Source organism: Engystomops pustulosus, chromosome 10, assembly GCF_040894005.1.
Source record: "Engystomops pustulosus chromosome 10, aEngPut4.maternal, whole genome shotgun sequence".
Lineage (NCBI taxonomy): Eukaryota > Metazoa > Chordata > Amphibia > Anura > Leptodactylidae > Engystomops > Engystomops pustulosus.
In genome coordinates, this window is record NC_092420.1 from 21,171,384 (window position 1) to 21,192,088 (window position 20,705).

The window sequence follows — 20,705 nt, forward strand, 5'->3', positions numbered from 1 at the left end:
ACAACTGTCATTGGTGACAGCAGAGCCAAATTGCGGCTGCTTAACCCTTTAGATGCCCCTTTTAAACATAAATGATGTATATAGGGCTTTTAGACCTGCCCAAATAAGGCCCCCACACCCCCACGTGCCAGGGTGATTGTCAAAATCTGTGATGTGTTTTCTCTTTGATACTGCATGAACATGCAAATTTTAGGGCTAAATAGCCATTTTATTGTCAAAAGTAGAAAATGTGTTTCCGCCTCTATCTGTTCTAATAGGTTTAGGGGGACATTTACCAAGGGTCCTGCGGCCGTGATTCCGTCAGGATTTCCAAAATATTTGCGCCGTTTTGCGCTGAATTGCCCAGGGTTTTGACACACGCGATCGGATTGTGGGGCATCGGCGCCGTGACAGAAATCAGGGGCGTGGCTGTCGGACAACCCGACGGATTCGGACAAACCGTGGAATTTAAAAAAAGAATTGTTTCGCAAGATCAGCACTCACATGCACCGGGAAGATGGTGAACTCCGGCAGACCTCAGAGCAGCAGCTACCCCTGGTGGATATCGAGCGCACGAGCTTAGTGAATCCCGGCACAACACGAATCCTTGTCGGACAACGCACTGCGGGATCGCGACTAGACCGGGTAAGTAAATGAGCCCCACTAAGTTCACTCTTATTGTCTCATCTTACAGTCTGAACTGGGTTCTAGTGGCTGACTGACCTGAATTCTGGGCTCCTTGCCTGTGATCAGTGTACCAGCCTTCTGAGAAAGAGAGGGACAGATAGCCCAGGCCTTTCCTCAGCATTAGCTCTTATGCCAGGGAGGAGATTGGAGAAGTCAGGTAAAGATATGTAGGTGTTAGGCAAAAAATGGTCTAGGACTAGGGGATCTCCTCATCCCCACACAAATCGCATCAATGAACTATGTCCAACAAAACCGACCATAGAAAAATATTTTTACAAAATTTTTTGAAATTTTACTTCAATAAACTTTAATATACATACATCTTTACATAATCACATATAACAGCTTGCAATTTTCATGGCATGGCATGTCTGAGGAAGGGGGCGTGTCTCCCCGAAACGTCACTCCATGTGGTTCACACAACTTAATCTAACAGCCTGAGGAGGGTGGGTCTCTGCCTGAGGAGGTTGGGTCTCTGCCTGAGGAGGGTGGGTCTCTGTTAGTCCATTTAAACTATGGACTACGCTGGAACTATTTTTATAGTTTTCAGAGGAGTAATGCAGTAAGTGGTCACAAAATGGATAAGCATTTTTGGATTGAATTAGGACCCTGCATTGCACCCCTGTTAGATTGAGGCAGACAGGCCTGTGTTTTCAGGTCTATAGGAACAAAGTTGAATGCTATGGTATAGAATTGAATACAATGGTGATGTATCAACATTGAGCCTCTGCCACTGCCACTTCTCTACCAGAAGAAGATAGAACGGCTTTGGTGGAAAGTGGAAAGGTAAGTATCAGATTTCTAATTTTCCTTTTCACTACAAAAAGGAAAAATGGGGGAGGTGGGGGTAACAGAAAAGGAGGCATCATGAACACAAAAAGGAGCCATTACAGATGTTGGTGCTACAGAAAATTTGTTGGGTACAGAAGGGGGCACAATAAGTGGTGGCCAAGAGAAAAGGGGGCATTCTAAGGAGGTGAGAAGAAATAGGACATTATACAGGCTGATTGTCTGAATAAGAAGGCATTATACAATATGGGGTCATTATCTGGCGTGGGGGTCAGTAAGGAAGGCACACTAGGGGTTGGGTGAGGGAATAGCCAAGGCCAGTGCTTGTGAACCATAAAGGCTCTGACTAGATTTCCTAATAGTCCCTGACCTTTAAGGCTACTGTCAGATTGCTCCCCTTTAAACCACTTACCGACATGTGACTTAATAGCACGTCACATGCCGGTTGCGGGTGCATGGAGAGGGTTCACGGGCTGAGCTCTCTCCATAGCCGGTAAATCATTGCTGCATATTACAACGAAGGCTTACCTGTAAAACCCGCACCGATCTTAACCCACTGATCGCCGGTGGCTTCAAATCTTGCTGAGGATCGTCACTCACCATGACGTCATTGGGGTCGGTGTTCATTGCAGCCTAAAGTATAGCTTCCAGAGAGCTTCACCAGAGGTCACAGTGGTCAGAGAGGTCCGTCTGTAAGTAGGGGTCATCTGTAAGTGGAGCCTCCTTAAATCGCGAGACTTAATCATAATCAGATGGAACATTCTATACCACAAGTATCCAAGTCACTGTAAACTTTCCTACCTTTCCCCTAATAATTTCTTAACAAATGACGGCATTTCTGTGCCACATGGAGCTTGCACTTATTCTCGACACAAATCTCCTAGCAACCAGATTTTGTCTCTGTGAATCGACTTCAGGGAGCTATGAAGAAACACAAAGGCTTTTTTTGTTTCCAACTACTTTTAACAATTACTGTTTAGCAATGTAGATGGTAAAGTCAATGGCAGATCAGCAGGTCATGTACACGTTACCCCAGGAATCAATGCGGATGCCTGGGAAATATTGCCCGAAAACCAACAACAAACCGTGTTGTGTTTTATGTGTTATTATTTGTACCTTGCAAGTCTTTGCAAAGTGTGAACGGTGTGGTAATTATCTTTTTTTAGATGCCTACATATCCCATGTCCAAGCATTCTACTGGTTATATGTAACAAAGGACCAAATTACACTCACTTTATGTTTTATAAAGTTTATTCAGATTTTTTTCAATGTTATATTAAAATAAGTTCTCTGACTGCCCTTCAACGTTAAATGAAAGGTTAGAAATCAACTGAATTCAAAAAACTAAAAAATCACAAAAATTTGAGAGGTCTCCTGTTTAGACTCTATGGGGCACATTTACTTACCCGTCCTGTCGCGATCCCCGATCCGGAATGTCCGACGAGGATTCGGGTCTGCCAAGATCGTGCGTCCAATTTCCTGCATGTGTCGCTCCCCGCTCAGGTCCGCCGGAGTTCACCTTCTTCTTCCCAGTGCATGGAAGTGCTGATCTTGCGACACAATTTGAATTTTAAATTCCACGGTTTGTCCAAATTTAGTCGGGTTGTCCGACGGAAACCCCCCCTGCCCACCCCGAATTGTGTCGCATGAAAGCCGGCGCAGATGCGCCACAATCCGATTGCGTGCGCCAAAAACCCGGGGCAATTCAGCGCAAATCAGAAATAGTCTAAATGAGCCCCAATGACTGCCTGTAACTTGACCTAATACAAAACTTCCAGTGTGACAATTGCCCAAAGCGGCAGTGAGAGGACTGTCAGCATTGGAACAGAGGCAACCATCTGGTCAGATAAGTAATTTACAACACAGCCAGATTTAAAGGAGTTGTTGTTGTTCCCTGATAGAGGATAGATGATACTTTTAAGATCAAAGTGGAGCGGGGTCTCCACTTTGAGTCTTAGTTTTTTGGGCATTTAGGCAACAAAACGAATTTCTGCAGAATTACTGACGTTACAACAGCATCAGGACCCCACACAGTCAATTGTGGACTCCTTCTAAAATCAATTTTTCCAATGATCCTGAAAGGGACATGCCCAGGGGCGGACTGGCCATTGTACCTACCGGGAATTTTCCCGGTGGGCCGGTCGGTCCTGGGCCGGTCTGGAGCTGGTCCAGGGCCGGCCCGCACTCCCTCCCTACAAATTTTCATTTACTGTATAGTACCTGCATCGTACGATCGTACAATGCAGGTACTAGTAATTTGCACACAGACGCAGCGCAGCACCACTGCTTCTGCGTCTGTGTGTTCACGCAGCTGCACAGGTCGCGCAAATGACGTCATTGCACGACCTGTGTAGCGTGGAGGAGGCTGACACTTACCAGACGTCAGCTGTCGCCTGCCTCCACGTAGCTCCGCGGCTTGGTGTAAGAGGCGCGGAGCAGTGACGTCACTATCCCGCGCCTCTACACCAAGCCGCCGAAGACCGAGGAAGACGGGAAGAAACCTGCTCCAAAGAGGTGAGTATGATGTTTTTTTTTTTTTTTAAGTTATAGAATGGGGACATTAATTATATGTCTGGGGCAGGGGAGAGGGGACATTATTGTATATCAAGGGCTGGCAGGGGGGGACATTATTGTATATCAAGGGCTTGCAGGGGGGGGGGACATTATTGTATATCTAGGGCTGGCAGGGGGGGGACATTATGGTATATCAAGGGCTGGCAGGGGGGGGGGGACATTATTGTATATCAAGGGCTGGCAGGGGGGGACATTATTGTATATCTAGGGCTGGCAGGGGGGGACATTATTGTATATCTAGGGCTGGCAGGGGGGGACATTATGGTATATCAAGGGCTGGCAGGGGGGGGGGACATTATTGTATATCTAGGGCTGGCAGGGGGAGAGGACATTATGGTATATCAAGGGCTGGCAGGGGGGGGGACATTATGGTATATCAAGGGCTGGCAGGGGGGGGGCATTATTGTATATCTAGGGCTGGCAGGGGGGGGACATTATTGTATATCAAGGGCTGGCAGGGGGGGACATTATGGTATATCAAGGGCTGGCAGGGGGGGGGGCATTATTTCATATCTAGGGCTGGCAGGGGGCATTATTGTATATCTAGGGCTGGCAGGGGGCATTAATTATATGTCTGGGGCGGGGGGGCGTTATTCCACATCTGGGGCTGGCAAGGGGCATTAATTATATGTCTGTGGCGCGCAGGAGGGCATTATTCTGTATCTGGGGCGGGGGTGGGCATTAATTATATGTCTGGAGCGGGGGGGGGGCATTATTGTATATCTAGGGCTGGCAGGGGGGCATTAATTATATGTCTGGGGCGGGAGGGGGCATTATTCCATATCTGGGGCTGGCAGGGGGGCATTAATTATATGTCTGGGGTGGGCAGGGGGGCATTATTCTGTATCTGGTGCGGGGGTTGGCATTAATTATATGTCTGGGGTGGGCAGGGGGGGATTATTCTGTATCTGGTGCGGGGGTTGGCATTAATTATATGTCTGGGGTGGGCATTATTCTATATCTGGGGTGGGCAGGGGGAATTAATTATATGTCTGGGGCAGGGGGCATTAATTCTATGTCTAGGGCAGGGGGCATTATTCTATGTCTGGGGGGCATTATTCTATGTCTGGGGCGGGGGGGCATTGTTCTATGTATGGGGCAGGCAGAGGGCATTAATTATATGTCTGGGCTGGGGGGGCATTAATTATATGTCTGGGTGTAGAACATAAGACGTCTGTGTGGTAAACTCTGCAGGAATGCTGTGTACCTGGAGGAAGAGACAAGGTGAAGATGAGGAACGATTCCAATCCGAGGAAACGTCACCTGATGTCACTGGATGCAATAGGTGAGGATCTCATGTGTTTTCTGTAGCTGTATATGATAAATACTGATTTTTTTCATGTTCGCTTCTGTGTATATATGTAGTATTATAGTGGTTATATTCTTGTACATAGGGGGCAGTATTATAGTAGTTATATTCTTGTACATAGGGCGCAGTATTATAGTAGTTATATTCTTGTACATAGGGGGCAGTATTATAGTAGTTATATTCTTGTACATAGGGGGCAGTATTATAATAGTTATATTCCTGTACATAGGGAGCAGTATTATAGCAGTTATATTCTTGTACATAAGGGGCAGTATTATAGTAGTTATATTCTTGTATATAGGGGGAGTATTATAGTAGTTATATATTCTACATAGGAGGCAGTATTATAGTAGTTATATTCTTGTACATAGGGGGCAGTATTATAGTAGTTATATTCTTGTACATAGGGGGCAGTATTATAGTAGTTATATTCCTGTACATAGGGGGCAGTATTATAGTAGTTATATTCTTGTACATAGGGGGCAGTATTATAGTAGTTATATTCCTGTACATAGGGGGCAGTATTATAGTAGTTATATTCCTGTACATAGGGAGCAGTATTATAGCAGTTATATCCCTGTACATAGGGGGCAGTATTATAGTAGTTATATTCCTGTACATAGGGGGCAGTATTATAGTAGTTATATTCCTGTACATAGGGGACAGTGTTATAGTAGTTATATTCTTGTACATAGGGGGCAGTTTTATAGTAGATATATTCTTGTACATAGGGAGCAGAATTATAGTAGTTATATTCCTGTACATAGGGGGCAGTATTATAGTAGTTATATTCTTGTACATAGGGAGCAGTATTATAGTAGTTATATCCCTGTACATAGGGGGCAGTATTGTAGTAGTTATATTCTTGTACATAGGGGGCAGTATTATAGTAGTTATATTCTTGTACATAGGGGGCAGTAGTATAGTAGTTATATTCCTGTACATAGGGGGCAGTATTATAGTAGTTATATTCCTGTACATAGGGGGCAGTATTATAGTAGATATATTCTTGTACATAGGGGGCAGTATTATAGTACTTATATTCTTGTACATAGGGGCAGTATTATAGTAGTTATATTCTTGTACATGGGGGGCAGTATTATAGTAGTTATATTCCTGTACATAGGGGCAGTATTATAGTAGTTATATTCTTGTATATAGGGGGAGTATTATAGTAGTTATATTCTTGTACACAGCGGGCAGTATCATAGTAGTTGGGTTGTATATGGGAGAAGGTATTGTAGTAGTTTTATTTTGAATGTGTTATTCTAAATGTGTTATTGTAGCATTATTCCTGTACATAGGAGGCAGCATATATTCTCTCTCTGAATTGTACATGTATGGCACAGGGTAAAGGTTTTTAAGGCTTACCGGGTCATGTGTTTGCAACATTCTTTGCACATTAGATTCACTTAATGCAAAACAAGAACATCTTTTGCTAGTAAGGCCATCTACCAACAATTTGTCTGTTATAACTCCACCCACATAATCTGACCACACCCACTTGTTTTTACTCCGCCCATAAAATGGGGCCACTTTTGTAGTTTTTTCCAGGGCCATTTTAAATTCCCAGTCCGCCCCTGGACATGCCCCAGAGCTTCACAGGCTGTTATACTGTCTCTGGTCCCTCAGCACTTCCCTCTCCCTCTTTCTGATGTGATCTTAACACAGCAGAGGAAGTTTTAGCACACAGTAGGAGGGGGGACATGTTCTTAGCACACTGTAACAGCCGTAGCACAAAGGGGTAAGTGCCCCCGTAGCATTTCAGGTTCATTAGCATAATGTTAAAAGGTAGGAGGTCATGGATAACAAATATAAGAAGATTACCACAGTCACAGTCACAGTCAACACACACAGTTGATATGGGCTAAAATCTATAAAAAGATATATATATATATATATATATATATATATATATATTCATATATAAATATTGTGCTATTAAAAAAATGGTTTCATTTACATAAAACATATATGCAGATATGTAAATGATACTTGGCTCAATCACACCAAGTATCGATATTAATATGTATCAGCTGTATGGTGAAGCTATATATGACTACATGATTGCTCTGGCAGGGAAAGAGTGCATTGCAGATGTCTCTGTATAAGCAGTGATGTGTGATGGCAGCGATATGTGTGCTCAGAGTGACACAGATTTGCTCCATATGACTCATTAGTCTGAACAGACTGCAAGAGCCTCATACTGTAACACATCATAATCAGGGTAATGAGCGGACATTAGTGCCGCGGCCTGTGTGCTGGCGCCTAGATGGACAACGCTGTCCTGGAGTATAACATATGTTATCATACAGAACTATATTACCAATGACCTGCATAGTAATCCCCATATATTACATGTAACCAGAGCATTTCATTAGCATATTGAATTACATGTTTAATATTGTTTACTGAAACATATTCAATCAAAGAGAACCAGTAATTTCTCCAGTCTACTTGCTTGCAGAAACTGTGACTTTTCAACTATGTTTCTCTCTGGAATGAAGGCACGAAATTGGAGCACCTACTGAGCACAAACACTTAATTTGTGCTACAATAGTGCCCAGGGACAGATTAAGGTTGGTGGGGGCCCTTTTAAGGGCAAAGTGATGGGGGCCCCAGGGCGCATGCCCTGGTGCCCCACCTATAATCCAGCCCTTATAGCACCTGTCCTGCAAACCATCTCAGCTTCAGCAGGACAGGGAATTTCAGGGACTATCATATATCTGTCTTGTTATGTATCACCTATAATTTGTCTATTTCCCATCTATCTATATATCTGCCAATCTAACCAATTACCCATCTAGCAGTTTGTCTATCTATTTATCTATATATCTTTTATCTACCTATCCTCCTCTCCTATTATCTTTCTAGATATCTATATTTAATCTACTTTATATTTCTGCATCTATAAATCTATCATCTATCTATAAATCTATATCATCTTTCATATTTATCTTCTCTCATCAATCTATCCATCATCTGTCTATCTCCTATAATATTCTCCTCCAGTCCCATACTACAGATACTTACCTTACTTCTGTGGGTAAACTACAAGGTGTTATTATTGTGCAGGAATACTTACTGAATGTGACTGCTCATAAAATTGTTTTATTTTGGTGGCCCCACTTTTAGTTTTGCCCAGGGCCCCACTTTTTCTGCAACCGGCCCTGAGTGGGGTCTAGAGGAAGGGGAAAATTGTAAGTGGGGGCTATCAAAAGGTGGTAATTATTATTTGATGGGGCACATTTAGAGGGCATTATAAGTGGGGGTATAATACAGTATGGGGGAGGGGCATCATGAATATATTATTCTATGAGGGTGAAGATAGGGAGGGCACTAGGGGTGTGGTATAGGCAGGGGTGAACCTAAACTCTCAGCTGCTTGGGGCAAACTATATAATAGTGCCCCACTCCCCTCTATGCAGTAGAAATATATAAGTTTTTTTGTTATAGTGCATGGGTACTGCATGTGGTGTCTTATTGCCATTGAGTGTAAAGAGACACCATTTTTAAGTGTCAGGATCTGCTTTGTAGCAGATGACTTCACCCTAGATGCTGCCCCCTATGACTATATTATGTAAGCAATACTGATATTACATGACCTGCCGTGACCCTGTCCTCTATAGAGGTTACACAAGGGCACCTGCTCAGATCACATCATTAGGCAAATAGAAGTCAGATAAAGAACTATAGAGACCTAAGAAATGATAAAGAAGTTGACCCTGGCAATTAATCAGATTACTCAAGCTCCATTCAAGGGATGTGTTGCCAATGTTTGCACTGAGTCTAATATAATCAGATTATAATTGCAGTTTTTTAACTATTTTTCTCTAAGATTGGAGATGGGGCAACCATCTTATCTGAGCTCTAGTAATATTATTTTGTGGTAGCTTTAAATATAGAAATACTTAATGCACAAAGAAAATGTTAATAAGCTGTGACATCATCTATTGTCAGTAGTGATGTAATGATGGATCAGTGATATCTATATAGAGGTCATTGTACAGGGGGAGGAGATAAGCTGTGACATCATCTATTGTCAGTAGTGATGTAATGATGGGTCAGTGTTATCTATATAGAGGTCATTGTACAGGGAGGTGGAGGAGATAAGCTGTGACATCATCTATTGTCAGTAGTGATGTAATGATGGGTCAGTGTTATCTATATACAGGTCATTGTATAGGGAGGGGGAGGAGATAAGCTGTGACATCATCTATTGTCAGTAGTGATGTAATGATGGGTCAGTGTTATCTATATAGAGGTCATTGTGCAAAGAGGGGGAGAAGATAAGCTGTGACATCATCTATTGTCAGTAGTGATGTAATGATGGGTCAGTGTTATCTATATAGAGGTCATTGTACAGGGAGGGGGAGGAGATAAGATGTGACATCATCTATTGTCAGTAGTGATGTAATGATGGGTCAGTGTTATCTATATAGAGGTCATTGTACAGGGGGAGGAGATAAGCTGTGACATCATCTATTGTCAGTAGTGATGTAATGATGGGTCAGTGTTATCTATATAGAGGTCATTGTACAGGGGGAGGAGATAAGCTGTGACATCATCTATTGTCAGTAGTGATGTAATGATGGGTCAGTGTTATCTATATAGAAGTCATTGTACAGGAGGAGGAGATAAGCTTGTGAGCCCCATGGGGACAGGGACCAATTTGACATGATTGTGCAGTGCTGCGTAATCTGTGTGCGCTATATAAATAAAGAATTATTTATTAAGCTGTGACATCATCTATTGTCAGTAGTGATGTAATGATGGGTCAGTGTTATCTATATATAGGTCATTGTACAGGGAGGGGGAGGAGATAAGCTGTGACATCATCTATTGTCAGTAGTGATGTAATGATGGGTCAGTGTTATCTATATAGAGGTCCTTGTACAGGAAGGGGGAGGAGCTAAGATGTGACATCATCTATTGTCAGTAGTGATGTAATGATGGATCAGTGATATCTATATAGAGGTCATTGTACAGGGAGGAGAAGATAAGCTGTGACATCATTTATTGTCAGTAGTGATGTTATGATGGGTCAGTGTTATCTATATAGAGAGCATTGTACAGGGTGGAGGAGGAGATAAGCTGTTACACCATCTATTGTCAGTAGTGATGTAATGATGGGTCAGTGTTATCTATATAGAGGTCATTGTACCGGAGGAGGAGATAAGCTGTGACATCATCTATTGTCAGTAGTGATGTAATGATGGTTCAGTGTTATCTATATAGAGGTCATTGTACAGGGAGGGGGAGGAGATAAGATGTGACATCATCTATTGTCGGTAGTGATGTAATGATGGGTCAGTGTTATCTATATAGAGGTCATTGTACAGGGGGAGGAGATAAGCTGTGACATCATCTATTGTCAGTAGTGATGTTATGATGGATCAGTGATATCTATATAGAGGTCATTGTACAGGGAGGAGAAGATAAGCTGTGACATCATTTATTGTCAGTAGTGATGTTATGATGGGTCAGTGTTATCTATATAGAGAGCATTGTACAGGGAGGGGGAGGAGATAAGCTGTTACACCATCTATTGTCAGTAGTGATGTAATGATGGGTTAGTGTTATCTATATAGAGGTCATTGTACAGGAGGAGGAGATAAGCTGTGACATCATCTATTGTCAGTAGTGATGTAATGATGGGTCAGTGTTATCTATATAGAGGTCATTGTACAGGGAGGGGGTGGAGATAAGCTGTGACATCATCTATTGTCAGTAGTGATGTAATGATGGGTCAGTGTTATCTATATAGAGGTCATTGTACAGGGAGGGGGAGGAGATAAGCTGTGACATCATCTATTGTCAGTAGTGATGTAATGATGGGTCAGTGTTATCTATATAGAGGTCATTGTACAGGGGGAGGAGATAAGCTGTGACATCATCTATTGTCAGTAGTGATGTAATGATGGGTCAGTGTTATCTATATAGAAGTCATTGTACAGGAGGAGGAGATAAGCTTGTGCGCCCCATGGGGACAGGGACCAATTTGACATGCTTGTGCAGCGCTGCGTAATCTGTGTGCGCTATATAAATAAGGAATTATTTATTAAGCTGTGACATCATCTATTGTCAGTAGTGATGTAATGATGGGTCAGTGTTATCTATATAGAGGTCATTGTACAGGGAGGGGGAGGAGATAAGCTGTGACATCATCTATTGTCAGTAGTGATGTAATGATGGGTCAGTGTTATCTATATAGAGGTCCTTGTACAGGAAGGGGGAGGAGCTAAGATGTGACATCATCTATTGTCAGTAGTGATGTAATGATGGATCAGTGATATCTATATAGAGGTCATTGTACAGGGAGGAGAAGATAAGCTGTGACATCATTTATTGTCAGTAGTGATGTTATGATGGGTCAGTGTTATCTATATATAGAGCATTGTACAGGGTGGAGGAGGAGATAAGCTGTGACATAATCTATTGTCAGTAGTGATGTAATGATGGGTCAGTGTTATCTATATAGAGGTCATTGTACAGGGAGGAGGAGAAGATAAGATGTGACATCATTTATTGTCAGTAGTGATGTAATGATGGGTCAGTGTTATCTATATAGAGGTCATTGTGTAGATAGAAAGTATAGATAAGCAAGGACAACATAAAAGTTGTGATGTTATGATGTGTTAGATGATTGAAGATGTTACCTTCTATTGTAATACTGCTTGTTACGGGAATGAGATGAGTGCTGCACAGAAATTCCTATAGAATTAGCAAGTGTCAGTATTCATTAATGGAAATCTACTATCGAAATCAAGTGCGATAAACCAGGGGCACAGAAAGTGTAACAGCCTGTGAAACTGCAGCATGGTGGGACTCTCGTCACATCCCAAAGCCCTTCAGACTCATTAGCATACTTTTTCAAGTTGATTTTAGAACAAAGGAGTCCATGGATAACACATATAAGTAGATTACCACAGTCACGGTGCCTGGATGAGTAAGTGTCCTTGTTTTATCATACTTGATTTTGATGGTAGATTTTATTTAGCCTGGTCTAGTGGCAAAAGTAAAAATTTCAGGATTTGGTTTTTTTATTAAATAGATAATGACATGGAAAAATTTCCTAAAAATCAACAAATCACTGGTGATTCCTTCCCTTTAAGAGAGAGTGCCTCCACATTTTGGCTGCCATAACATTGATACATGATGTCTGCAGTCTTCTGGTTCAGCCACTTTTAGCTAACTTCAAAAAGTGAAGTGTTTTCCTTCCAAACAAGGAATAGTTATGAAATCCTTGTCAAACCGGTCTGGATACTCTTTAAATGCGCTGTTCACACAGAATAAGGAAAGCGGATCTCATTTCTGACTTTTATGCATGGAGCGGCCGCTAGTCTTCTGGTTAATAGTTAACATACCTGTGTGGACAAAGAATGGGATTGTGTTCTTACAGATTGTGACATACGTTCTCAGAGCTGCCTGTATCAACCACAGTATCAAGGTAACTCGAAGGTTGTAAAGTCAAATATTGACTCAAGAGGGAAAGCCTGAAACCTATGACAGGAATTATTGCCAAAACGTATTTTTATTGCATAAGACAATAAAAGTCATGAGAGGAGCCAACTTATTTTGGATTCCCTGTTACTGCAGAAATCGGTTCTCATTTGGATAAAATTTGGCACAACCATATGTTATTTGCCCAAGACCATCCACCCGCTACAGTTAAACTCATTCTAGGCATTAGCACCTGTTGCACACAGTTAGGGTAAGGCCACATGCTGCGTTTATCGATCACATGCGTTTCACTGCAATGGAGGCAGACCCTTATTGTGCTAGTGCAGCGTATAACCGTACCCTTAAAGTTTTCTTTCAATTTCTCCAAAAAAAGTAATTCTTAAATTGATAATGTGTGGATGTGGATCCATTGCGCCACTGTCACTTTCTGTCAGTAAAGCCTTAGGGAAGGCAAAAGGACATGGAAAGGCAACAGTGAAGCATTGGCGGCTGGCATACTGCTCTGTAGCAGTTGCCCAGAAGAGCCCATTGAAGAAGTGTTAATGGCAACACTGAAACTCTGAGTGTTGAGACACTGAAGAGCAGAGCTTAAGTCCTTGGATATGGCTAAGCTGATACCACTGATCTAGCAGGGCCAAGGCTACGGAAGCAGCAGCAGCAGTGAAGTAGAATGGAGGGTGTGGAGAGATAAAAGAGCAGAAATTAAGTCCTTGATTATAGCTAAGCTGAGGCCACTGAGCTTGAAAGGCTAAAGTAAAGCAGGGAAGTGCAATATCCTTCCACTGGAGCCTGACCTAATGCCATGGGGTAGCTGGATTCCCCTGGTACCTGAGTGGCTGGCTTATGAGCGTCAAGGTCGCTTGGTCCAGGTGGAACAGGCTTTGTCCATGCCGGGTAAGCAGCAAGGAGATAGAGGAAGAGGGGGAGGCCGCAATATGGTGGAGATTTCCCCCTGAATCACTGCCATTGTATGTTTGATGCAGGGATTCCCGGGTAGAGGGGAGACCCATGATGTTAGCGGCAGCCAGGGTTTACATGTGGAGACAAGATGTGGAACATTAAACTTACAGTTTCTTTGTTCGAAGACTTCAATGCAGAAACAGTAACAGGACGAGGCAGTGGTCCCATCTGACAATGTCCGACTTACCTGGTCAGATGCAGTGTGGCTCATAGACCAGGTTCAGGAACTTGGGCCTGGAGCAAGTTGAAGCTGTTTTGGCAGCAATTTTAGTGCAGACCCAGGTGAGACAGGTCTGCAAGGTCTGCAAAAAAACTCTGGAAATTCCAGCCATAGGGAGTTTGAGTGAATTATTTTGGGCGGAGTTCCAGGCATTAACCAGAAAACTCAAGGCAGAGGCGGACTGACATTCATCAAACACAACTTATCATTGGTTAACACTTAAACTCTTCCTGTTATACCAAGGAATTAATATATCATTTAAAGAAATAAATATATCATTAAGGCAAAGTCATATAGGACCATTTAGAATATAGGAAATAGGCGACTATTTTACCTACATAACTAAGGATCACATGAAATGTAAAGGTTTGTAAGGGACCCATCCAGCGGGCCATTACAGAAGCAGGGGAGTGGAGAGAGAGGAGAGCTGAAGTCCTAGATATGGCTACGCTGAAGCCACTGATCTAAAAGGGCTAAAGTGAAGCAGGGTAGCACAGCAGGGGAGTGGAGAGATTAAAGAGCAGAGATGAAGTCCTTGGATATAGCTGAGAACTATACATTTATGAAATTTACAATTTGTTTAATAAAGCTCTAATATTTTTCAAAAAAATAAATTAGTGGTTAAAAAAGGCAACAGTTAAAATTAATAAAAGACGGCAAATTGATCTATAAACTGGCAAAAATGTTATGTGGAGTGAAAATCATTAAATGTACATTTATTTCCTCTCTTTACAGAAAGAATACTCGCTCCAGGCTAAATTCCATAATGAATATGGAAAACATGTTATAAATGGTTCAGGTAAGAGATTTTCTATAACGATTTGAAGTAAAAAACAGGACTTACAATCACGCGCCACCATAAATTTAAAGGGAGTCTACCCTAGTGTTAGGTATTGGCTCTGGAGATCTGTGTAATCACTTTTGTGTGTGTTTTATGTAATTAGTAGCAGTACTGTGAAAAATGGATTTATATTCCAGAATGGTATTCAAGTGTTTTAGGTCTCTTCACTGAACTGCTGTACAGTCCCTCCCCCCTGAGTAAGTGCTGTAGTATTCAAACAGAAGCCTGCTATGCAGAGGGGAGGGGCTGTGCAGAAGTACAGTTCAGCTCATAAATCTCACATAGCAGTGCAACATAGTGCTCCAAATCCAGCTACATATCCTGGAATATATGTGCATTTTTCACAGTCCTGCTGCTCCTACCAACACAGATCTCTCAATACCGAAGACTACATTCACAGTAACATGTAGAGAAACATAGAGAAACATGGGGCACGGCTCCGCATTATGGGGAAAGATAGGACATGTCCCATCTTTTTCCTGGCTACAGAACAGTACGGTGACGCACGTGTGCCGCACCATACCGCTCCCGTACGGTGCTGTGCACCCATTGCCGGCTGTGGGGGGGGCGTATAGCTGAGTTTTATACGTTGGCCGAATATATGTCCCCATATGGTTGTGTGAATGCAGCCTAACACTGTATACAGCTTTGTATGGTCAAAAGTTGTGGTCAACATCCTTTAAGGAACGCAGAACTATTTAGGGGTTTGGGGGGGGGGGATTTGCACATAGTTTGAAGGAGTGCTCAGCAAGGCACAGCACTGTAGTCAAGATACTTGAGCTACATCTGAAGACATTAGTAATATCTGACTGTGTGTGTCGAGGGGGGGGGGGGCCTTGCATCTCATACAAGGAAACCCAACACTGTTATTTTTGCAGTGACTGAGATCCGCAATGCCAAAGAAGTGAAATAAAGTCGATAATAAACAGGCAAACAACAGTATCCAACCTGTGAATTCTCCGAGCCTCTTGGCAACTCCTCGACGTGGCACAGAGCTGTCAATCAGTAAGAAAAAACTTCTCGCCCACCAGTCCTGCTATATATATATATTAAGAGGCTTCCCAATGGCATGTAATTATTCCCGTTGCCATGGAAATGGACCTATACTGAGCAGTATTATGAGAACAACTTGTACCTTGGCAAGTACGAGCTACTGACAGACGACAGGAAAGCTTTTCACAAACACAACCACCAGCTCCGACTTTTGCCTTTGTTTACCCGTTGTCACTCTGGGTGCTCAATGTCGCCGTCCGGCATGAATGGAACAGAGTCCGCTCATGGTCAGCTGTAGATAGAGTCTTTATTAAAATCATCTGAAAATATATGAAGGTCATAATTAAAAACCATGCAGGAACCATGAAAGTAGCGTCTATTGTGCTCCCTCCATGTGTTGTCCAAGGAGACACAACCAAAGACGTAGGTGGTGATTCATCTTCATGTCAGAGGGCGAAAATTGTTCCAGGGTCTATAAATGGTGATCAGAGTTAATCTCCAGCCCAATCCCTCATGTAAATGAAGTCTAATATCGGTAGCTATGGATACCATGGCTTTTTCCTTCAGCATCTATGTACAGTAAGCCACTTTACAATCATTTAAAGGAGCAACTACCCAAGATATTGTAGTCATTGTGGTTCCATCTCTCGTAGAAGAATTGGATAGGTAGCTCCAATCTGTACATCATGTTTTGAAAGATGTGTATTCCAAAACATACATAATTTAGGTAGTTGTCTTACAAGATGAGCCACCCTAGGCACAGGCCTCGTGTGTCTACATGAAAATCTTTCTCTAGACAACTTCTGTCTGGATAAACATAACATTAGGTGCTCAGAAGATCTGACTGGTACAAATACATTTATAAGTCTCCTGTATACAGCACAGAGTGACAGAACTGGCTGTCAACAGCCACCACTAAGGGGAGCACAATGCATACTAATCGATACAGCTGAACTGGGAATATTCATATTCAGGGAATATGAAAGTCTGATACAAAAACCCATAGGGGGACATTAATCATAGTTTTTTAGACAGTTTTGAGCGTTTTTTTGCGCAATAATCTGGCGTAGTTAGTTAATTTGGCGCTTTTTTGTGACATTTTCCGGCACACGGCAAAGTCCGACACTTAGTGTTTTTTTAAAAAAAATATCTGTAACTTTTAGTCCTTGCCCCTGTTTTGTGTAAAAATGAAGCCCTGAACGTTCTGTCACCTTTTTTGAATCTCATTCCATTATTAGTCTCAAATGAGATTTACTTTGTAGGGTAAAAATTAGAGACAAATTTGGTGCAAAATTACGCGCTAATGAATCAGACATGCGACAATTCCAAAGCACATTTACTAAGGAAGAACTAGATCCATCATAAATCACAAGCCAAAAAAAAGAACAAACCAGGCGCAAAAGTAGGCGAACCTGAGACCCCCTATGATTAATGCTAAAATTCAATGAATACAACAAAACTCGTTTACTAAAGGGCACTTTTGTCGGACGATCCGACTGATTCGGACCGAGCGCTGTATTTAACTTTCAAATTGTGTTGCAAGCGCTAGCCTTAAGATACATCACTTAAAAGATGGTGAACTCTGTTGGACCTGAGCGGAGAAGCAACGGATTCATGATTTCTGACGCACGATCTTAGTGAATCGCCCCCCCCCCCCCGCAGCATTATACACCGACAATGCACTTTTAGTGAGCTCTGGCGACTTTGTAAGTAAATGTGCCCCAATGTCATTAATTAGGAAATGGAGCTTAAATAGTTTGCTTTAATGATTCACAAAATTTCTAAAGTAGTCGGAGTTATCTCCAACATCTCCAACTCCCATGATCCCTCAGTTCATAGAAACTCCTCCTCCCTCTTATGCTCTGCTCCCAGTGAAGTGGTAACAGACTGTCTTGCGCTGTTAGCTTAGTAATGATGTGTGTAACTGCCATCATTGCACATTACTTCACTGAGATGGGTCTTAACCCAACACTGGCCATACTGGATGCACTGAAACCAACCGACTACAGCCAAACATAGTGGTGATCACTTGACCTGCCTCGGTAGGTGCAGGACATGTGATGTGGACATGTGACCAGCGGCCATATTCTGTTCTGTGTCTCCTCCGCAGGGACAAAATCAGTGGACACATTAAAAAGTCAGTAGCATTTTAATTCTCCATTATAGTGTATGTCAGCAACTCTTTTCTGCTTATGGGAGGAGCAACAACTAATTACATATTAGCCATGACCCATTTGAATGATTATTATTCCTGGAATAGCCCTTTAAGCATGTAAAGAATTTTTCCAGGAATGTAGAGAACTGCTAGGGGTCTGGGGTGGGCAAAAAATAATGCATTATGAACCTGCTCCAGTTTTCTTTTCTTGACCACTGTGGCCCTGCACTCCAGGGATTCCTGGAAATATATATAAAATATGGCCAGTGGCCAGTGTGTGCACCATGTACTGTGTCCATTGTGTGTACCATGTATGTACACTGTGTACCCATGTATGTCCATTGTGTTACCCCCATGTATGTACACTGTGTACCCATGTATGTCCATTGTGTTACCCCATGTATGTCCATTGTGCTACGCCATGTATGTCCATTGTGTTACCCCATGTATGTCCATTGTGTTACCCCTTGTATGTCTATTGTGCTACCCCATGTATGTACACTGTGTAGCCATGTATGTCCATTGTGTTACCCCGTGTATGTCCATTGTGTTACCCCTTGTATGTCCATTGTGTTACCCCATGTATGTACACTGTGTAGCCATGTATGTCCATTGTGTTACGCCATGTATGTCCATTGTGTTACCCCATGTATGTCCATTGTGTTACCCCATGTATGTCCATTGTGCTACCCCATGTATGTCCATTGTGCTACCCCATGTATGTCCATTGTGATACCGCATGTATGTCCATTGTGTTACCCCATGTATGTACACTGTGTACCCATGTATGTCCATTGTGTTACCCCATGTATGTCCATTGTGTTACCCCCATGTATGTCCATTGAGTTACCCCATGTATGTCCATAGTGTTACCCCATGTATGTACACTGTGTACCCATGTATGTCCATTGTGTTACCCCATGTATATACATTGTATACCCCTGAATGTCCATTGTGTTACCCCATGTATGTCCATTGTGTTACCCCATGTATATACACTGTGTACCCATGTATGTCCTTAGTGTGTTCCTATATGTCCTTTGTGTTACCCCATGAATGTACATTTTGAAACACACACATATTTACTCAATAACATTTGCACATGTTACATGCAGAATTTCGTTCCTTCCTCCCCGTGACACTTGTAAATAGGGGCATTTACTGTCATGCTCTAATTTTTAGGAATCCCAGTTATCTTGTATTTCGTGTCCTCCTTGTGTTAGGATTTGGCGCTGTGTCAATGAAACTACAGGCTACCCGACAATAGGCACCTTTGTGAAGGACACACCTTGGGTTTTGTATTAAGACAGTCATGACACGGTTGTACTTGTACTATAAAAGCTTTCGATGACAGTGTAACTACAGCTGGATTTAGGAGACAATCAATAATCTATGATCTGGAATTATATGTATTGTGGGGATAGACGTCTCTTATATTAGTAACTATTTCCTCTGTAATTATATACTAGATCACCACTATAATTACAGCAATATTATTAGATATTAGAAAGAAGTCCCGCCAGTTACTGGGAATATTGGGATCTATCATCGTCTTATATGTATTTAACCCCTTAACGACCTGGCACTTTTTAGTTTTTTCACTTCCATTTTTCACTCACCACCTTCAAAAATCTATAACTTTTTTTATTTTTCCACATAAAGAGCTCTGTGATGGCTTATTTTTTTGTGTAACAAATTGCACTTCATAGTGACGGTATTTAATATTTCCTGCCGTGTACTGGGAAATGCAGTGAAAATGGTGAAAAAACGCATTTGCGCCATATTCTTGTGGGCTCGGATTTTACAGCTTTCACTGCACGCCCCAAATGACATGTCTAATTTAATCTTTGGGTCGGTCCAATCGTGGGGATACCAAATTTGTATAGGTTTTATAATGTTTTAATACATTTACAAAAATTAAAACCTCCTGTACAAATTTTTTTTTTATTAATTCTTAACCGGCAGAGTAAATTTTTTTGTGGGATTTGTAGAAGACATTAGAAGGCATATCCAATATGTTGCTTATGTAAACTGCTGTGGGTTACTCCTAGCAATTCCTCTGCAGCTGAACCACAACTATTATGCTTATTTATATATGTGCACAGTATATGGTACATGTGTGCACAGCCCTAAAACAGGTCAGCCATTCCACAACGTTCAGAAACCAGCCACAATCACATGGATGGCTATTATTACACTATTTTGCACAGCCAGAGGACAGGACCTATGATCCCCATCAGTAAGTGACATGTGACTTATTTGCTGCAGATTAAAACAAATATGTGTTCCGCAATGGGGCACATTTACTTACCCATTCCAGTCGCGATCTCGCTGCGCGTTGTCCGACTAAGATCGGGCGCCCGAGTTCCTGCAGGTGTCCACCTCCGCCAGAGTTTACCATCTTCTTCCCGGTGCATGTGAGTGCTTGATCTTGCGACACAAATCGCTTTTTAAATTCTGCGTTTTTTCCGAATCCATCTGGTTGTCCGACGGCCACGTCCCCCTATTTCTGTCACGTGAAAGCCAGCGCCGATGCGTCAGAATCCGATCGCGTGCGCCAAAATCCCGGGGCAATTCAGCGCAAAACGGAAATATTTCGGGAAACCTGAAGAAAATGCAACGTTCGGACCCATAGTTATTGAGCCCCAATGTGTCTGTATCTGTCTGGTAATAAATCCCATACACTATAATGCTACTCTAATACGCTGCAGATTTGCCCCAGTGAAATGCCACAT

The 20,705-nt window shown here is 42.3% G+C and overlaps 1 protein-coding gene across 3 annotated transcripts in view; it reads left to right on the forward strand.

Annotated features, from left to right (window-relative positions):
* FAM107A (family with sequence similarity 107 member A) overlaps positions 1-20,705 on the forward strand; it is a 104,786-nt gene that overhangs the window by 26,584 nt on the left and 57,497 nt on the right. For all 3 annotated transcript variants that reach the window (XM_072128793.1, XM_072128791.1, XM_072128794.1), the window contains exon 2: positions 14,717-14,780. In XM_072128793.1, coding sequence (XP_071984894.1) covers positions 14,717-14,780 — 64 coding nt within the window. The remainder of the gene's footprint in view (positions 1-14,716; positions 14,781-20,705) is intronic.